Source organism: Balaenoptera ricei, chromosome 13 (assembly GCF_028023285.1).
Source record: "Balaenoptera ricei isolate mBalRic1 chromosome 13, mBalRic1.hap2, whole genome shotgun sequence".
NCBI lineage: Eukaryota > Metazoa > Chordata > Mammalia > Artiodactyla > Balaenopteridae > Balaenoptera > Balaenoptera ricei.
Window position 1 is genome coordinate 31,105,582 of NC_082651.1, and position 21,355 is coordinate 31,126,936.

Consider the following 21,355-nt stretch of genomic DNA (forward strand, 5'->3'; position numbering starts at 1 on the left):
CTAAGTGAAGTAAGTCAGACAAAGACAAATACCATATGATACCACTTACGTGTGGAATCTAAAAAAAATGATACAAAATGAATTTGCAAAACAGAAACAGACCCACAGACAGAGAACACAAACTTATGGTTACCAAAGGGGGAAAGGGAGGAGGGATAAATTAGGAGTTTGGGATTAGCAGATACGCACTACTATATATACAATAAACAACAAGGGCCTACTGTATAGCACAGGGAACTATATTCAATATCTTGTAATAACCTATAATGGAAAAGAATCTGAAAAAGAATATATATATGTGTGTGTATATACATATATATGTATCTGAATCACTTTGCTGTACACCTGAAACTAACACAACTGTATCTGAATCACTTTGCTGTACACCTGAAACTAACACAACGTTGTATATCAAGTATAATTTTTTTAAAAAAATTTTCCAAAAGAAAAAAAAGAGTCAATCCAACAAAAGACAGCAATCTTAAATGTGTACCCACTAAACAACAGAGCTACAAATGTCTGTTAACTGGTCAATGGATAAACAAAATGTACAACTCTCACTCCATAAAACTGGAGTTTCCTACAAGTACACTGAGGACAGAGTGAAAGTGATAGTGATGTTTACGACCATACGGCAAGTATGTTCCTCTATTGTGCCATTTTCCTTGTGCATGTCTGTCCCATGACCACATTTGGCTGTGATATCTATCTTCTGTCAGGCAATAGGGATAAAGAAAAGTTGAGAGTGATCTGGAAGGGTAAATGAAGATATTCAGCATAGGAGGCTTTTTGGGAGATGAGCTCATGTCCCAAACAAAGGTAAAAGGATTTCATTTCCTTCTTCAATTGACTATGCTCTATGCCTCTGGTACTCCTCAGTACATTTGGCCTTAGATGAATCCCCTGACCCCTTATTCACTCCATTAGGAAAGACAGATGGTTCTAGACTAAAAACAACCTCTGGTAACTCAGGAAAAATTGCAAGCCAAAATTTCCATCCAAAAGAACAGTAAGTTCAACCATGGTCAAAAGCTCAAGAAAATCACTGAAACAATGCCATTACCTTATGTATGGAACAGTCCAATCTTTGTTTAAAGAAAAAAATATTACCTTAAATCCATTTTATCTGACCTATCTAAGTATCTGACGTTTTCTATCTGCAGAGTTAGCTCAAAATGTAAGTGGAGGAAGACAGCAGGTAGGAAATCTTGCCTAAATTGAACACCTCAATTTATCTCCTCATATTTAATTTATGAGTATAATAAAATAATTCTGAACTTTTTATGAGAAATCTTGACAAAGGAATTATAATTAAAATATTAGAATTCCTTTTATATCCATTGTGCCCTTAATATAAAGAAATTTGACCAAAATGATTAATCTCTCAAATCAGAGTTTCAGAAGAATTCCGTTACTGTGAAGATTTTACCAATTCTTTTACCTTTTCATGAGAACAAAGAAGTTATTTAAATCATATATGATCTACAATGGTATTTGAGGACCAGTAGTGGTCTAATTTGCCTATTACATTTATTTTCTTATCCTTACTAGCTGATCTTCAATAGAATCATTTAAAAGTGGCAAATAATAAGAATATATTATATTGGGGCTTCCCTGGTGGCGCAGTGGTTGAGAATCTGCCTGCCAATGCAGGGGACACAGGTTCGAGCCCTGGTCTGGGAAGATCCCACATGCCGCGGAGCCACTGGGCCTGTGAGCCACAATTACTGAGCCTGTGCATCTGGAGCCTGTGCTCCGCAACAAGAGAGGCCGCGATAGTGAGAGGCCCGCGCACCGCTATGAAGAGTGACCCCCCGCTTGCCACAACTAGAGAAAGCCCTCGCACAGAAACGAAGACCCAACACAGCCATAAATAAAATAAATAAATTTTAAAAAAAAAAGAATATATTATATTAAATAGTGTTCAGGTAAACTCCAATAAAGATAATAAACTGTAATTGAGTGCTGCAGGAGGGTGGGGAGAGTAAGAAAAGGAAATATACAATTTTTATCATTGGAAAGTGGAGATTTTCATCACTCATTAATGGATATTGCTAAAGAAATAACTTAGGGGAATTATATAAACATGGAATTATAAAGATAACCCCTAAAACAAATACAAACCTTTCTAATTAGGGCAAGGAAAACATATATAGAGCAAACAAATTTACACAGTATAGTGATTTTTCAAAAGCTATGAAAACAGTGTATACCTTAAAATAATATAACTAAAAATAACTAAACTTACCTATTAAAGTACTTTAAAAACAGATTTGATTGCAAAACAAAATTCTGCTGTATTCAAGAGACTACAACAAAGTGATTCAGAAAGGTTGAAAATAAAAGGGCAAAGGTATACTAGGCAAGTGCAGCCCGTAATAAAAAAACAAAAAGCATGATTTTAATATCAGACATCATTGAATTTAGAGCAAAAAGCACTAAACACGACTAAGAATGGCACTTTAATGCTAGGACACAAAGCAGAGAAGAGTAGAGAATTATCAAGAGGAGCATAAGAAATATATTCAGTAAGAGAGCTTGTTGGAGGGAGAGTCTATTGAAAATATATCAGTTTTGAATACCAGTGTACCAAATAACATAGCATCAACATTTTTTAAAGAAATATATGGATGAAAGAAATCTGCACCTTCCTGAAGTGCTCATGGAATAGTCACAAAAGTTGACCGTATGTTAAGCCACAAATAAACCCCAAAACTTTGATGAATTCCAAAAAGTACAAGTAGATCAGTCAACATTCTCTGAATACAATGCAATAAAACTAGAAATAAATAGCAAATACAGAACAAAAAGTCACTACCACCTGGAAATTTTTCAGCTGTTTAATAGCTTTTGAATCAAAGAGGAAATCAGGCAAAAATTGCAGTATATCTAGGAAATAATAATAATGAAACACTACATATCAGACCTATGTGATACAAAAAAAGTTAATGCTGAGAAAAATTCATATCTTTAAACTATATAAATTTCATTATTTTATATTAGTAAACCAGAAAAACTGAAAATAAATGAAGCAAGCAACTCAAGAAGAAAAGAAAAAACAAGCTTAAGGAAAGCTAAAGGAAGGAAATAATAAAGATAAAAACAAACAATAATGCATATGAAAATAGAAAATTGTAGAACAAATGACTAAATCCAAATTTGTTCTTTGGGGAAAAAATAGGAAATAGATCAGCCATTAGTTAACTTAGTTTTAGGAAAAGGGCAGGGGGAAAAGGCACATATACACAAAATAAGATAAGGAGACAGTAACCACACTTGTGCGAAATGCATAATTCTCCATGAAAATATAATTACTGAAAGTGAATTCGGAAGAGACAGAAACCTGCCATTTCCCATAAAAGGAATAGGGAAAGTTATCAAAGAACTACCCTCCCCCAAAATAAAGTACTGAAACCAAATGGTTTTGCAGGGGAATAATACCAGACTTTTAAAGAACAGATTGTTAAGTTTTTTAATCATTTTATACCACAGAAAGAAAAAAAAATCCTTCCAAATTCTTTTTGTGAAGATAATGTAATATTGATCCTAAAATCCAGCAAAGAAAAACTACAGACCAGTCTCACTTATGACTATCTATTAAACATCCCAAATAAAGTATTAACAATAGAATCCAGCTCATATTAAAAAAATCATCTACAGGAATGCAGAAATGGTGCAGTACTGAAATCTATTAATATAGTTTACTATGTTAATATATCTAAGAAAAATATTATCGTGTTTATTTCCATACATACTGAAAAATGGTGTTTAATAAAGTGCAACATCCAATCTTTTTTTAAAAAACCTTAAAAAATTAGGAACAGGTGGCTATTCCCATAGTGTATGTCTATGACAACTCAAAAACCAGATCTTACTTAGTGAAAAGACACTGAATATATGCCTGTGTAAGACAAGTAAGTTTGCTATCATCACTGTTATCTAACAGTATTTTAGAGATTTTCACTAATATAATTGCACACATAAAAAAGAAGTTAGAATATAGAAACAAGGAAAGGAGGGACTTCCCTGGTGGTCCAGTGGTTAAAAACACTCTGCGCTTCTGCTGCAGGGGGGCGCGGGTTTGATCCGGGGAACTAAGATCCCACATGCCCCGTGGCATGGCCAAAAAAAAAAAGAGAAAATGATCGTCGTTTGCAGATTAATGGTAATATATCTAGAAAACCCAAAAGAATCAACTAGAAAATTATTTCAAACAACAAAAGAATTCACGACAATGATGAGGTACAAATATTAATACAGATATAAGTACCCTTTAGGGCTTCCCTGGTGGCACAGTGGTTAAGAATCCGCCTGCCAATGCAGGGGACAAGGGTTCGAGCCCCAGTCCAGGAAGATCCCACATGCCACAGAGCAACTAAGCCTGTGCACCACAACTACTGAGCCTGCGCTCTGGAGCCCGTGAGCCACAACTACTGAGCCCATGTGCCACAACTACTGAAGCTCGTGTGCCTAGAGCACGTGCTCTGCAACAAGAGAAGCCACTGCAATAAGAAGACCATGCACCACAACGAAGAGTAGTCCCCGCACACCGCAACTAGAGAAAGACCGCACAGCTACGAAGACCCAGCACAGCCAAAAATAAATAAAATAAATAAATTTATTTTTTAAAACATAATAATAAGTGCCCTTTATATTCTTCCAGAACGACAAACCAGAAGTTAAAATGGCAGAAAAGTTCTCATCACAATAACCAAAATGATCAAATAAATGCTTATGAATGAAAATAATAATAAATGTGCAAGATTTATATGAATTAAAATGCTATTGAGAAACACAGAAGAAGACTTGAACAAATGAAAAGTCATTAGTTCTTGGGAGGACTCAGACCAGAAAGATGTCAGTTATCTCTAAATTAATCTATAAATGTAATGCAATTCCCAGTAAAATTTCTAACAGAAGAACTAGACATCTTGATAATAAAGTTAAAATTAGAAACAAAAAACAAACAAGAATAGCTAGAGACTCTTTCTCTCAAATATTAAACAGATATTCACAGTGTGATACTGGAAATTGAAAAAACAGCAATAGAATACAATTTAAAGTCCAGAAATAGACCCAAATAACATGGGGGGATTTAGTGTATAATAATGATGCTATTTAACATTAGTTGAAAAAATTATTCAACAAACTAGGTAGCCATGTGGGAAGAAATTAAGTTAGAGTCATACACACAGCTTACACCAGTATAAATTCCAAAAAAAAAATTTTTTTTAAATAAATTTATTTATTTATTTATTTTTGGCTGCGTTGGGTTTTTGTTGCTGCGCACCGGCTTTCTCTAGTTGCAGAGAGTGGGGGCTACTCTTCGTTGCGGTGCACGGTCTTCTCATTGTGGTGGCTTCTCTTGTTGCGGAGCATGGGCTCTAGGCGTGCAGGCTTCAGTAGTTGTGGCTCGCGGGCCCTAGAGCGCAGGCTCAGTAGTTGCAGATGGATCAAAGATTTAAATGTAAAAATTGAAAATATCTAAGTACTAGAACAGACTGTATCAGTCTGGGTCCAATCAGGAAATAGAAACCACACAGTGATTTAAACAAGGAAAAAGTATATAGAGTATTTTAACATAGTTTAACATATTAAACTATGATAATATAGCAATTATAAGATATAGGAGAGCTTTTTGTGGTACCCTAGGGCTGAGGGAGAGATCTCAAAGAAGGACAAACTTGGAAAGGGGACCCCTTTCCCAAGGCTGGGGTTTAGACCCAGTTGGAGAATATATGGTTGCAGCTCACTGGATGCAAAGAAGTTCACTGGTTTGCTCAAGCCAGAGCTGGTCCATGGCTACTGGGAAAGCAGGAAGCAACCCTCCAGGTGTAGGCACAGTGGCTGATGCATAGGCATGCAGAGAGTGGAGAAGCCAGTGTGGGCAGGAGGCCTGGAGTAAGCAGTGTCCGTGTTGGAAGAACAGCAGCATTCGGAGGACCACAGGAGACAAAACTTCTGAGGGGAGGGACAGGTGAGCAAAGGGAATCAGGCATCAGTGCAGGCAGGAGGCCTGAAGCATGCAGTGTCCATGCTGAGTGGACAGCTGACAGGTGATCAGGTTAGGGCTGAGAAGTTCCCAGTGTCTTAGTCAGCTCAGGCTTTGACTGGCTGGTTTAAACAATAGACATTTATTTTCTCAAGGTTTAGAAGGCTGGAAGTCCAAGATCAGGGTGCCAGCCTGGTCAGGCTCTGGTGAGAGTCCTCTTCCATCTTGCAGACAGCGGCTTTCTTGCTATGTGCTCACATGGCCTTTCCTCAGTGCATGTACATGAAGAGAGAGCTCTGGTGTCTATTCTTCTTCTAAGAGCATCAATCCCATCATGGGGGCCCCACTCTCATGACCTCATCTAAACCTAATTACGTCCCAGAGGCCTTTCCTCTAAATACCATCACATTGGGAGTTAGGGCTTCAATTTATGAATTTTAAGGGGACACAAACATTAAGTCCATAACACTAAGGGCCTACAAGTTCTGGGCATGTGGGTGGAGCACTACCAGGTAACTTCATACCCCACTGCTTTCAGCAGGAGTGCACCTTCCTCCTGCAATGTCCCTCCAGTACACTCTACTCAGAAAACTTAACATCATGATTACTGTAAAGGAGAAAGACTTAAAGTAGAATTCTGCCCATTATTGCAGAGATACACTGAAGCGTGAATTTTGAGCTGAGAGGCAATGAATCAACAATTAACATACAGACCATGGGGGAAAATGTAACAGTAAGAAAGGCCTTTCTAAGCATAACACAAAAGCCAAAATTCCAAAAATAAAAGATTAATAAATTCAGCTGAATAAATATAGAAAATAGAAAATAGAAAATATACACTTGGCCAAAAAAAAAAAAAATACTGTGTGTAAAATCTAAAGACAACTAACAATATGAGGAAAAATATTTGCTTCTATATCACATAGGGTTAATTTACCTAACCGCATAAAGATCTCCTTAAAATCAATAAAGATAATGACCAACAATCAATAGAAAGTGAGAAATTATATACAGTTTTCATTAAAGGAAATACACATGATGCTGAAACATTGAATATGTTCAGTCTCACTTATAAAAGAAATGCAAGTTAAAACTACATTGAGATGCTATTATTTTTCACCTATTTGGCTGGCAAAGATTTTTTTTTTAAGTTTAATGACATACTGTTTATGAGGATATAAAGAAGCAGACACCCTTATATGCCATTTATGGGCATATATTTTAACACAATTTCTATAGTGGGCAATTTGGTATCACAATTTACATACCCTTTAACCTAGCAAGTCTGTTTTTAATAGGTTTTGTTTTGTTTTGTTTTGGCTGCACTGGGTCTTCGTTGCTGCACATGTGCTTCTCAAGTTGTGGCGCATGGGCTCTAGAGTGCATGGGCTTAGTTGCAGTATGTGGGATCTTAGTTTCCCAACCAGGGATCAAACCTAGGCCCCCTGCATTGGGAGCACAGAGTCTTAACCACTGGACCACCAGGGAAGTCTCACAAGTCTGTTTTTAGAAACTTATCCTACAGATATGTTTTCATATGTGCAAAAATGATTTGAGTATAAGATTATTCATTTCAGCATTGTTTGCAATAGCAAAAGATTGGAAACAACCTAATGTTAATTAATAGGGAGTTGGTTAAATAAAGTTATGGTCCATCCATTAATGGAATACTATGTAGCCATAAAAATTGACACTTTTTATATATTGAATGTAGTGATTACCCAAATTTACTCTGCAACAAAATCAAGATATGAAAGAGTATCATAATCTCTTCTATTTTGGTAAGAAGAAAGATCAAGTTTATCATTTATATTTTCTTCCATGTAAAGAAATATCTCTGGAAAGATACCCAATAAAGCTAGTAATATTGATTGCCTGCAGTAAAGTACTGGTTAGCTGAAGAACAAGAGTAGGAAGGTGACTTTTTCTACATATTCTTTTGTAACCTTTGAATCTTGAATGCTTGTTGAATGAGAGAAGAAAAATCGCAACAAAATTTTGGAAACTATAATACAGGTGAAAAGTGATAATTGACTTAGCAGTCCCAAGAGAGCTAAATCTTAAGCCAGTAGTGGGAAACCCAAGGAAGAAAGCATTTTAAACCACCAAGTTCTCAAAAGCCTTAGGAATTGGTAAAATCAAGTACTTCTGGAGGTAAGAATGAAGGTAGAGCTAAAAGTAGAAATATGTTGAGCATCTGTTTAAAAAGCAGTTTGACCTTTAGATGCTCTCTTCTACTCCAAAAGCAACAAACTTATTCGTCACCTTAGATGGGGCATCGCAACATGCCCCATACCAATGTACCCCTAGGAATTTCACTGAGGTAGAAGGCCCCTGAATTTTAGTCGAATTTATTTCCTACCCTCTGGCGTACAAATGTCTTACCAATAAGTTAGAGTAGGCGCTACTTCTTGCTCACTAGGTCCACTCAGCATAATGTCATTAATGTAATGGGCCAGTGTGATAGCTTGTGGAAGGGAATGGCAGTCAAAAATCCCTGTGAACTAAATTATGACATAGGGCTGGAGAATTGATATACCCCTGAGGTAGGACAGTGAAGGTGTATTGCTGGCCTTGGCAGCTGAAAGCAAACTGCTTCTGTGGGACCTTATAGACAGGAGTGGAGAAAAGGCATTTGCCAGATCAATAGCTGCATACCAGGTACCAGGAGATGTGTTAATTTGCTCAAGCAATGAAACCACATCTAGTACAGCAACTGCCGTTGGAGTCACCACCTGGTTAAGTTTATGATAATCCACTATCATTCTCCAAGACCCGTCTGTCTTCTGTACAGGCCAAATTGGCAAGTTGAATGGGGATATGGTAGAAATCACCACCCCGGCATCTTTCAAGTCCTTGATGGTGGCACTAATTTCTGCAATTCCTCCAGAAATTCAGTATTACTTTTATTATTTTCCTAAGTAGAGGCAGTTCTAGAGGCTTCCACTTGGCCTTTCCCACCATAATTGCCCTCACTCCACAGGTCAGGGAACTAATGTGGGGATTCTGCCAGATGTTAGGTATGTCTATTCCAATTATGCTTTCTAAAACTGAGGAAATAGCCACAGGATGCATTTGGGGACCCCCTGGACCTGATATAAAATTTCGTTGATCACCTGACCTCCACAAGCCCCTACTCTGACTAGTGGGCAACAATGATGTTTGGGATCTCCTAGAATTAGTGTCAGTTCATAGCCAGTGTCCAGTAGACCCTGAAACGTCTGATTATCCCCTTTACTTCAGTGTACAGTTACCCTGGTAATGTTCAAATCTTTCTGGTCCTTTTTTCTTTTCTTTTTTTTTAAAATTTATTTATTATTTAGTTTTGGCTGTGTTGGGTCTTCGTTTCTGTGCGAGGGCTTTCTCTAGTTGCGGCAAGTGGGGGCCACTCTTCATCGCGATGCGCGGGCCTCTCACTATCGTGGCCTCTCTTGTTGCGGAGCACAGGCTCCAGACGCGCAGGCTCAGTAGTTGTGGCTCACGGGCCTAGTTGCTCCACGGCATGTGGGATCTTCCCAGACCAGGGCTCGAACCCGTGTCCCCTGCATTGGCAGGCAGATTCTCAACCACTGCACCACCAGGGAAGCCCTTTCTGGTCCTTTTTTGATAGTTTTTTAATTCTTTGTTCATGGTGTTGAATCCCTCTTTTATTTCTTTAAACATCTTAAAGGTACTTAAATATATGTGATAATTCTAATATCTGAAGTGGTTGGTATTCTAATTCTCCTGTTTGTTGTTTCTGCAGACTCTCTCTCATAATGTTTGTTTCCTCACTGATTTTGTAATTTTGGATTATTAGCTTACCTTAAGCTGATCTTAATGTGTGAGAATTCTGTGAGGACTGAGTTTAGGGTGTATACCTGAGGTGCTATCAACCCAGGACCACTTTAAGTTATGTTTTAAACTTAGGGTTTCCTAGACCCTGCAGATAAAGACAAATCCCAAACCCACATGAGGGGAGATACGTGGTTTCTAGGTCCCAGCAGTGATTTCTTTCTCATTTCTACTCAGAGCTCACATAAGCCAAGTTTCATTGTCACCTCCCTTGACCAGCGAGTAGATTCTTTCTAGCCCACCTTTTCACTGAGAAAATAACCTTTTGAATGGTCTTAACTTTGAGCCAGGATGGCAGTTCCAACTCTTCTCCTTATGAGGGCCTAAGGCCTTGTCTCCTTCTCCTTTACAACACAAAGCCCTAGGTTCCCAAGATTAACAAGTAAAGCCAAGACTTTTATACCTATCTCACACTGTAGTTTCCTGTTGTCCCCACTTTGGTACCTGGGGATTTCCCTTAATTTCTTATGAATTCAACTATACATATAAAAGATATTTGTGTTTTATCTAGTATGTATATTGTTAGGTGGTGGAAGAGTGTGTTTCAGATATCTATTTATTTGTAGGTGCTTTTTACATATTAAGAATATTAATGTTGGGGCTTCCCTGGTGGCTCAGTGGTTGAGAATCTGCCTGCCAATGCAGGGGACATGGGTTCAAGCCCTGGTCTGGGAAGATCCCACATGCCGTGGAGCAACTAGGCCCGTGAGCCACAATTACTGAGCCTGCGCGTCTGGAGCCTGTGCTCCGCAACAAGAGAGGTCGCGATAGTGAGAGGCCCGCGCACCGCGATGAAGAGTGGCCCCCACTTGCCGCAACTAGAGAAAGCCCTCGCACAGAAACGAAGACCCAACACAGCCATAAATAAATAAATAAATAAATAAATAAATAAATAAATAAATAAATAAAAGAATATTAATGTCATGCTAATCATATACATTGCAAGTATTTACCCAGTTTGTTTTTTGCCTTTAACTTTATTCATATTCTCCTTTACTTAACAGAAAATTTTAATTTTTATATGGTCAGATCTCTTCATTTTTCCCTTTATGGTGTCCTACCTTTGTTGTCATGTTTCCAAAGGCCTTCCCTACCAGAAGATAGTATCCTTTTTTTCCTACTATTTTCCTAGTTTATTTTTTCAATAAATTTCTCATTATTGAATAATTTTAGATTCATCAAAAAGTTGCAAAGGCAGTACAGAGAATGCCTATATTTTCTAACATATTTTTCCTCCCCCTGAAATTTATTATATGTGCATCCATTTACCATTTATTCAAAAATAATTTGTTTAATAAAACTGTGTTCCAGGTACTGTTCTAGGCCCTGCAGACCTGGCAATGAAGAGATAGATCAGATTCCTCCTTTAGTATATTATTATATTGAGCTTATATTCTAGTGAGATAGACAGACAATAACTTGTCAACATACTTTGGAAAATGTCATTCTAGTGTGACTCTAATCCCTTTCTATTCTGAGGCTATTTATCTCACTTGTTTGTAAAGTTAGTAGAAAGTGGGAATTATGTCTTTTTTTAGGTACCTAGTACATCATAAGCACATAATAATAAATGTTTTTTAAAATGGATGACTGAACGGACCTATGTCATTTACATAGATACTATTTTTTTTCCACTTATTTTTGTCAGTTGTAGAATAGGGCCATTAAGTCAATACAAACCCCTTCTGTTTAATCAGCAATGTCTTAAGTGCTTTTAGAGTTTGATAGTGATAAAAAATAATAACCACAGCTAACACTGAGTACATACTGTGTGACATGAACTAAGTCATTTAATAGTCTGTAAGATAAGTATTTCCATTGTCCCCAATTTCTAATTGAAGACATTTTAGCTTAAGGACTCATAGTCATAAGAGGAAGAGATAGGTTTGGAACTCAAGTCTATTTGGATCTAAAACCTGAACCAAGACTAGTACTTCTTTAACTAAAATGCCCACTACTCTTCAACAAGCATCCTCTACTCTTGTCAGGCACCTTTCCTCTTTCTCTCTGACACATTATATTCACTTTCAACCTCCATAGATGCTTGTATTGAACTTTCAGCCTCTCTACCAATCCCCCAACACACACACATAAACACATAAAATATTGTATTCTTTTTACAAATCTTACCCTTTCAATTCTCAGCCCAATCTCACCCCCTTTCCAACAACACTTACCTTTCTTTTTCTAAATCTCTAAAGTACCAATAGTCTATAACAGTCTCTTTCAACTGGGATACACATACCACTAGGGCTATAAGACTTCCCAGAGTACACAGGAATATATAATTTTAAAGAATTGATATATAGATCCTCAATTTCCACTAGTATTCTTTTCTAAAATTTCTCTGACTAATTATGCCTATGATGAGGGCGTCAGGCTACTTCGTCATTCCCACCATCCCTTTCACAATTACCCTTCTTCCACTTCACAAAGAAAATCCAAAATAAAAAGGAAGAGGTGAGAGGTACAAATCTTTCACCCACTATGAATTTTACTGTGATGAATTGCCATGTGGTTTTAAAACTTGCAGGGACACCAAACAAGGAATAATTCAAAATATTGGCATCAATGTAAGAAAGTAAATGACTTATGATTGGGTTAAGAATCTTTTGCAACCAGGTGATTTCCAATTTTAACAAAATTGAAGGAAGACTAAATTGAGGGACTTCTCTGGCGGTCCAGTGGTTAAGACTTCGCCTTCCAGTGCAGGGGTGCGGGTTCGATCCCTGGTCGGGGAGCTAAGATACCACATGCCTCGTGGCCAAAAAGCAAAACAAAAAAAACAGAACCAATATTGTAACAAATGCAATAAAGACTTTAAAAAATGGTCCACATCAAAAAAAAAATCTTAAAAAACAAAGACTAAACTGAGTAGCAGCTGATAGATCATTAAAATAATTTTTATTAGTATTTATATCCCTATATAATTTTTGGCATATAGCTCAGAATGAATTTGACAATTTGATTGACATCTATATATATCAGGATGATGGTTCTCAGCACTAGAAACCTCCTAGAAAATAAGAATAGGATTAATACTGAATGTTGGTGCCATTCAATCAGTAATTTATTTATTCACACATACCTTAACTAATTGAAAAAAGAACACAACATGCTCATGCCATTAAGAGATGCATTTCTAATTAAAGTTTATGCTTAATGCCAATAATTATCAAAATAGGTAATATATATGTTGTTTTGATCAATTGTATATGAACAATAATTTTAATAATAGCTCAATCTAGATTATTAATTAGAGCCTATAGTCATAGGAAATTTTAAAATCTTAGAACATGTAAATATTTTTGACACAGAGAAGTATGATAAGATGATCAATAAAAAACTGCCAACCAAAAAATTCTATTACATTATGATAAAACTCTATGAGAAAAGTGAAATGGAAATATGAATTCAAGGAGAAAAATGAATAATATTAATTTCCATCTGTTAAAAAGAAAAAAGAGCTTGCTCATGTACTTTTTAAATTGAATAATGCAAGTATCAAATGCCTATGATATTTAGATTCTATTGGATTATGTTTTAAAGAGTAGTGGTATAGTTTTATTTTGAAATATTGATATTTAAATATGCTGGAAGTTATATCCTTAACAACTACGTACTTACCTAAAATCTAGATGTCAACTTAAAAACGTATAAAGGAGTATATCATTTTTCATATTCTTTTAGGGAGTACATGAAAAGAAATGCTCAAAGGCTACTAGTCTGTACTTGAGTAGGTTTCTTATCTTCCTATCTAGATTACAAGTTCTCTTTGTGTAAGAATTATATACTATTTATTGTGTTTTTCCCAGAGATTCATGGAGAGGAGCATGTAAGCAAAGTAACATGCTCATGAATTTTATGTGCATTTTGCAAATATTGCTCAATTCTGCTCTTTGATCAGGAAAGTTTCCTTATCCCAAATAATAATTCCTCCCCACCCCACCCCCACCTGCTATTGATGCTTGGAATTCCTTCAAATAGTGTCACAAATTTTAATTCCACATTTATTCAAAATGCATATATTCTTAGGAGAGGTAACATCGATCTAGAGTCAGATTAGATTAGATTACTTCCTGAGAACAAGTTTTTGTGAAGGAAAGTGAGGAGAGCCAGGAGATTTACATGTTGATTCCTTGACCTGACTGCAGACTAAGCCAAGCATCTCTGCTTAAAGTGATCCTGAGGGGCAGATTAGGTAGGACCTTATCAGTTCTAAAATGATCAAAATCCTCCTTTCTGATAAAACATCACTCTTGGGCTTTCCTGGTGGCGCAGTGGTTAAGAATCTGCCTGCCAATGCAGGGGACACGGGTTCGAGCCCTGGTCTGGGAGGATCCCACATGCCGCGGAGCAACTAAGCCCGTGAGCCACAACTACTGAGCCTGCGCGTCTGGAGCCTGTGCTCCGCAACGGGAGAGGCCGCGACAGTAAGAGGCCCGCGCACCGCGATGAAGAGTGGCCCCCGCTCGCCGCAACTGGAGAAAGCCCTCGCACAGAAACGAAGACCCAACACAGCCAAAAATAAATAAATTAATTAATTTTAAAAAAAAATCACTCTTGAATAGAGAAGCTTGCTGTGCCTAGACTGACTGAGAAATGAAGATAATGTCTAAGAGTGACACTGCTAGGCCTCCAATTTGCAGACCACCCCAAAGTAAAACTAAGCAGTCACAACTGAACCTTCCTTTGGGTGAGTGAATGAGTTAAAACACGTTCTTTCCTGTTTCTAGTAATTCCACATAATCAAAGTCCTTTGGCTGCAAATTTTCCTTCCTCTGGTCTAGGGAAGATTTTAGTGCAGTGCCTAGAACATAATAGGCATTCCATAGATCTTGGTCAAATAAACAGATTTTCAGGAAGGGAAAAGTACTCTTGAGGAGTAATTGATAATGAAATTAGACTGCCAGTTAATCTGAAACCTGAGTCACTAAAGATTTGCATCTTTGATTCATTTTTCTCTGCAGCAAGTGAAAGGGAACTTTGCTAGGCTGCAGGCCTGCATCTCAGAACTCCGCATATTGCAAAGAGAAGGTTGTTTCAGACCACAAGCCACTTCTCTGCAGCTGGCAATAAAGGATGGGCTCCAGCAGTTCAAACAGTACAGTGGACACATGACCACAAGTGCAGCTTTGACCTACACTTCCCTGGAGGTAAAAGATAGCTTAGGACTAAGCCACCTTCCCATTTCAGTCCATCTAGATCCTTCATTGTTTGTCATCCTTCTGTTGTTCTCTGTTTCATTCACATTGAAAGTCATGACTAGATACTCCATTGGGTACATGAGTGACTGTGAGTTAAAACACATTCAGTCTCTAGTAACATCAGGCATCAGACAAATGAGTTTAAAAATAATTATGCTTTCATCTGCATGCTTATTCATCAATTAAAAATGTCTAAGTACAAAAGAGAATTGAATGTATTTAATACTTGCCTTCCAGAGTGTCAAGTTCAACCCAGATTCAGATTGAGCAAGGAGAGAAATCTACATGGAAGTACCGCTGTGAGAAAAGAGCATATAAGCTCTCTGATCTTTAGTACACATTTAATGAGTGGAATTTAAGGATCCTATTTCCTTTGTATCCTCAAGACATCAAAGCACTTTGAGCAAGAGGGATACTGCCAATGATTCAAGCAATCTTAAAAACTGAAACACAGTGGGGGACTTCCCTGGCGGTCCAGTGGTTGAGACTCCGTGCTCCCAATGCAGGATGTGCGGATTCAGTCCCTAATCGGGGAACCCTAGTTGAGGAACTAAGATCCCACATGCTGCACGCGGTACGACCAAAAGAAAAACAAAAACTAAAACACAGGGATGGCTTCTCATTGGTCACTTTCTGGGGTAGGTTCAGCCTGTTTGGAAGGGTCCTGTGATGATCTGACCCACCAGACCTCTCCCACCAGAATCTGTCAAATGAAATTTGATTTGCAAATTACATATAAATTTTTTTCTTTGCCCTAAAGACAATAGCCACTACCACAGATTTCTGTGGTGTTTAATCTTCCAGATCTAACCTGTTACATTCTAACCTCTGTACATCAGGGAAAGTAGACACGTTGATTCTTCTATTTATTTCCAGATTACTGTTCTGACTTCACAGCCTGGAAAAGAGGTGGTCAAACAATTGGAGGAAGGATTGAAAGATACAGACATAGTCAGAGTCAGGAGGCTTCAGGTGGTTGAGATCACAAAGGGAGTCCTAGAATGTATGGACTCAGCATCCCCTGTTGAAGAGGCCAGCAACGACGGTAAGAATTAAAAGAAAAGGTAAAAAGAATGGTAAGAATTTTAATGAGTAGTCTTTTACAGATCAAGAAGATTATTTTCCATGGTCTTTTTTTTAAAAAAGAGATTTTTTTTGATGTGGACCATTTTTAAAGTCTTTATTGAATTTGTTACAATATTGCTTCTGTTTTATGTTTCGGTCTTTTGGCCGCGAGGCATGTGGAATCTTAGCTCCCCGACCAGGGATCAAACCCGCACCCCCTGCTTTACAAAGGGAAGTCTTAACCACTGGACCACCAGGGAAGTCTCTTCCATGGTCTTTTTATGTTCTTAAATGAAATGAAGCCAACAGATCTCACTGTGGTTCAGACAGGTGTTTCTAGGTGTTAGAGTTTAATTTTTTAATCATATTTTTAATTTTAGAAACAATATATGTTAATGTAAAACCTGAAATATAGGTATAAAAAGTAAAAATTCCTTCCTCCTCAAGAGATTGGGGTATCCCTCTTAATGCTCCATTAGATAGATAGATAGATAGATAGATAGATAGATAGATAGATGATAGATAATAGGAAGAAATATTTTATATTTTAATGGGATCATGACATACATAATATTCCGTAATCCTCTTTGCATGTTGTACAGCTATCTGTGTTAGTATCTATAGACATGCCTTGTTTTTTACTGAATACATGATTTTTTTTTTACTTTGTGGTTGGACCATAGTTTGTTTAATCGCTTATTTATGAATAATTTGGTTTATTACATTTTGCTATTATAACCAATGCTGTATGAAGAGACATATGCACGGCTGGCTTCATTGGCCTATGACCAGTGCGGTCACACAAGGCCCTGCATTCAGAAAGCCCCTATGCTTAGGATTTAATGCTTTTGGGTTGCAGTCTTGAAATTCTTAATCAGTGTTTTGTAAGTGAAGTTTGATGGAACAATGGAACATGTGCCAGGGGATTATAGTCTCGGTTCATATGTGCCCTGCCTACCTCCTACCTCCCCAGAATGGGTTTTGAGTCACCAGCTTCCCAGCCCTGATGTCCCCAGCCCACCTACCCCAACCCAGTGACTACTGGCACTCAGATCCCTGCTAATAAATCCCACATAAGTCACCAGTAATCGTACACTTCCTAGAAGAGAAAATATTCAAACTGAGTCTTAAAGGACAAATAGGAATTAACCAAGCAGAGGAAGAGGAAAGGGGGACTCAAAAAGGAGACCCAGGGACATGAGAAAGCAAGATAAATCAACTTTCAGAGATGAGCCCATGGTTCCTTATGTCAGGAGCCTATCAGGCAGAGGCAGGAGTAAGGCTCTAAAGGAAGGCAAGGGTTAGATCAAGAAAGGCCATATATGCCCTAAACCCATTCTAAGACATTTGGATTTCATGCTAAAGCAATGGAAATTTATGAGAAGATTTTTGTCAGGAGGTCAAGTAGAGATTCTCAAGTTACAGCATTTAAAAGGTTTTTAACTGGTTTTAATTTATCCAACACTCAAGTTACAGTTCACCCTCTGTCAGTTCTTTCTGGTTATATTGGTCTTCTCCAAGGTTATACACACCTGGAGGTGTCCACTGTTCTGATACCATTGATCTCTTCCTGGTTCCACATAAATAACCTCACTCTTCCCTTCACGCCCTAATTAGGTTAGGGGGTTGGTAACTAAGGATGTGTTTCCATCAAATTCTGACACATGTGGATCCTTCCAGCATCATGGACCACTGACATTGTTCTGGTTGGGGAGGGAGGGTAACTAGACTTGCTGTGTGGTGTATGAACTCTCAGCTGCTACACACCCTCTGCTTTTCTCAAGCCAGTCTCCTCACTGACTGTCCTTCTATCTCCATCCCTCCACTTGTAGTAATCTTTTCCTCTGAATTCCCCCTTCTTTCCTCTGAATTCCTCCCCTTATCCTCTTCCAACAAAATCCTCCCCATCCTTTAAGGCCTAATTCAGGTTCATGACTACTGAATTGATTTTCCTCTCCTTAGAACAACCACATAGCCTGTGGTCTACACAACAAAATTTAGCACTTAATTATATACCACATAGAATTGTTTACCATTGCTTTATTTGTTTTTTAAGTCTTTATTGGAGTATAGTTGCTTTACAATGATGTGTTAGTTTCTGCTGTATAACAAAGTGAATCAGCTATACGTATACATATATCCCCATATCCCCTCTCTCTTGCGTATCCCTCCCACCCTCCCTATCCCACCCCTCTAGGTGGTCACAAAACACCGAGCTGATCTCTCCATGCAATGCAGCTGCTTCCCACTATCTATTTTACATTTGGTGATGTATATATGTCAGTGCTACTCTCTCACTTCGTCCCAGCTTACCCCTCCCCCTCCCCGTGTCCTCAAGTCCACTCTCTACGTCTGCGTCTTTATTCCTGTCCTGCCCCTAAGTTCATCAGAACCATTTTTTTTTTAGATTCCACGTATATGTGTTAGCATACAGTATTTGTTTTTCTCTTTCTGACTTACTTCACTCTGTATGACAGTCTCTAGGTTCATCCACCTCACTACAAGTAATTCAGTTTCGTTTCTTTTTATGGCTGAACAATATTCCATTGTTTATATGTGCCACATCTTCTTTATCCATTCACCTGTCGATGGACACTTAGGTTGCTTCCACTTCCTGACTATTGTAAATAGTGCTGCAGTGAACGTGGTGGTACCTGACTCTTTTTGAATTATGGTTTTCTCAGGGTATATGCCCAGTGGTGGGATTGCTGGGTCACATGGTAATTCTATTTTTAGTTTTTTAAGGAACCTCCAGACTGTTCTCCATAGTGGCTGTATCAATTTACATTCCCACCAACAGTGTAAGAGGGTTCCCTTTTCTCCACACCCTCTCCAGCGTTTATTGTTTGTAGATTTTTTGATGATACCATTGCTTTATTGTGTGATAATTTTGTCTTCTCACCTAAACTGTAAACTACTTGATATCTTTTCTATCTGTATTAACTCTTAAGCATTAAGCCTTGGCATTACAAATTTGTCCTACTCATTTCTGCGCCCCACTCTGTAGTAGATCCTAGATTATCAGTATATATTTGTTGAATGAATTGATGACAGTGATACCTGTGGAGTCTGTTCTTGGTCTGCCCATCATCCCCTGCATCCCCCTTCTTTAGTAACACCTCTATTTTCATGGTCACAGGGTGGGCCATGACCCAGGTGAGGCGATCATAGTTCTCCAGGCGACTAGTCAGAGTCTTTCCCAGTGGGTTCTCAAACTGAACCTGTGAGAGAGAAGCTCTTTTTATTTCTCTTTGATCATGGACAGATCAGGCATGGACCATGTCCTTTTCTCCCTTCAGTGACTGTACCCAGAAAGTACTGAATCTCTAATGGCACAAAGCTCAGAGTACTCTGAGGGTACCTGATGGCTTTATTTAAAATAGTTAGAGGCTAGCGCTGTAGAGAAGAGCTTTTAAATGCAGGAAGGCAGCTTTCTACCTTGTGTCACTGCTAACGATTCTTCCAGTAACTTCCTATTTGCTTATAAATAATACATTATCCCATAAATTGCTTGTAATTCCTCTTTCTGAGTTAAGTGTACATATGGTTCATAGCTTGAAATCTTCCCAGTTTGCCTGTACTTTCCTCAAAGTTAATTCCTTTATTCCATTAATGTTTTGCTTTATCTGATGTTCTTGTCAAGAGATTAACAACAGCAACAAGTCTTATTCTCAGAAGGATGAGTGCTCTAGAATTAAGTTGCCTGAGTCTAAATCCCAGTTCTATTACTTACTAGCTGTGTGGCTTTGGAGAAGGTACTTAGCCTGTGTAAGCCTTTAATTCCTGCCCCATCCAGTAGTTGTGGGGATTAAATGAGATCATACATGTTAATTACTTAGTATATAGTAAATGCTAAATGAAATTAGCTATTCTTAGTATTTTTGAAAATTTTTGTATATGGATGGTTTAATATTTCTGTGATTTTTTTTTAATGGCCAGGCCTCAAGTGGACTGTGAGTTACCTGAGGATAAGACTGTGTCTTATACATCTTTGTATCACCAGCATATATCATTCTGCCTGGCACATAGTAGATTCTCAATAAATGTTTCTTGAATAAATAAATGAATGATTGGAAAAAATCAAATAATTTGTGAGAGGTGGTGGTCACACTCTCTGACATCAACTCAAATATTTAGGGACATATGCCAAACACCTGTAGCTTCCCTTCGTAGCCCATGAATATCATGAATTGATTCAAACACTTTTTGAATCTATTTATAATTTTTTAACTGTGGTAACCATTATCATCAATTAAATAAAAATTGTCTACACGCTATTTTTTGAAGAAAGAAACAGATTACAAGGAAATGATATTACAGATCAGTTTTAAAAGGAACTATGAGATTATGTCCTTCGATTGGTCTAATTTCTGCCTTCTTTAGTGCAGCCCTGCATAGTGAGATCTAATTATTACAAAGATGACTTGGAGACTGCAAGATCCAGAATTGTTGAAGAAAAAGTGAACTTAGAAATTAAGAAGGTAGACTCACCTTTTAGAAAGTTCTTTAGCAAGATAATTTCATTTTAATGAAAAGGTTAACTTTATTTTTTTTAACATCTTTATTGGCGTATAATTGCTTTACAATGGTGTGTTAGTTTCTGCTTTACAACAAAGTGAATCAGTTATACATATACGTATGTTCCCATATCTCTTCCCTCTTGCATCTCCCTCCCTCCCACCCTCCCTATCCCACCCCTCTAGGTGGTCACAAAGCACAGAGCTGATCTCCCTGTGCTATGCGGTTGCTTCCCACTAGCTATCTATTTTACATTTGATAGTGTATATATGTCCATGCCACTCTCTCACTTTGTCACATCTTACCCTTCCTCCTCCCCATATCCTCAAGTCCATTCTCTAGTAGGTCTGTGTCTTCATTCCCGTCTTGCCACTAGGTTCTTCATGACCTCTTTTTTTTTTTTCCCTTAGATTCCATATATGTGTTAGCATACTGTATTTGTTTTTCTCTTTCTGACTTACTTCACTCTCTATGACAGTCTCTAGGTCCATCCACCTCACTACTTTCATTCCTTTTTATGGCTGAGTAATATTCCATTGTATATATGTGCCACATATTCTTTATCCATTCATCTGTTGATGGACATTTAGGTTGCTTCCATGTCCTGGCTATTGTAAATAGAGCTGCAATGAACATTTTGGTACATGACTCTTTTTGAATTATGGTTTTCTCAGGGTATATGCCCAGTAGTGGGGTTGCTGGGTCATATGGTAGTTCTATTTTTAGTTTTTTAAGGAAC

The 21,355-nt window shown here is 37.8% G+C and overlaps 1 protein-coding gene across 1 annotated transcript in view; it reads left to right on the plus strand.

Annotated features, from left to right (window-relative positions):
• The window catches only part of M1AP (meiosis 1 associated protein), an 89,916-nt gene that overhangs the window by 10,098 nt on the left and 58,463 nt on the right, over positions 1-21,355 (plus strand). Inside the window, exons 3-4 of the mRNA XM_059942725.1 lie at positions 14,797-14,982; positions 15,910-16,078. Of these exons, the coding sequence (XP_059798708.1) occupies positions 14,797-14,982; positions 15,910-16,078 (355 nt within the window). The remainder of the gene's footprint in view (positions 1-14,796; positions 14,983-15,909; positions 16,079-21,355) is intronic.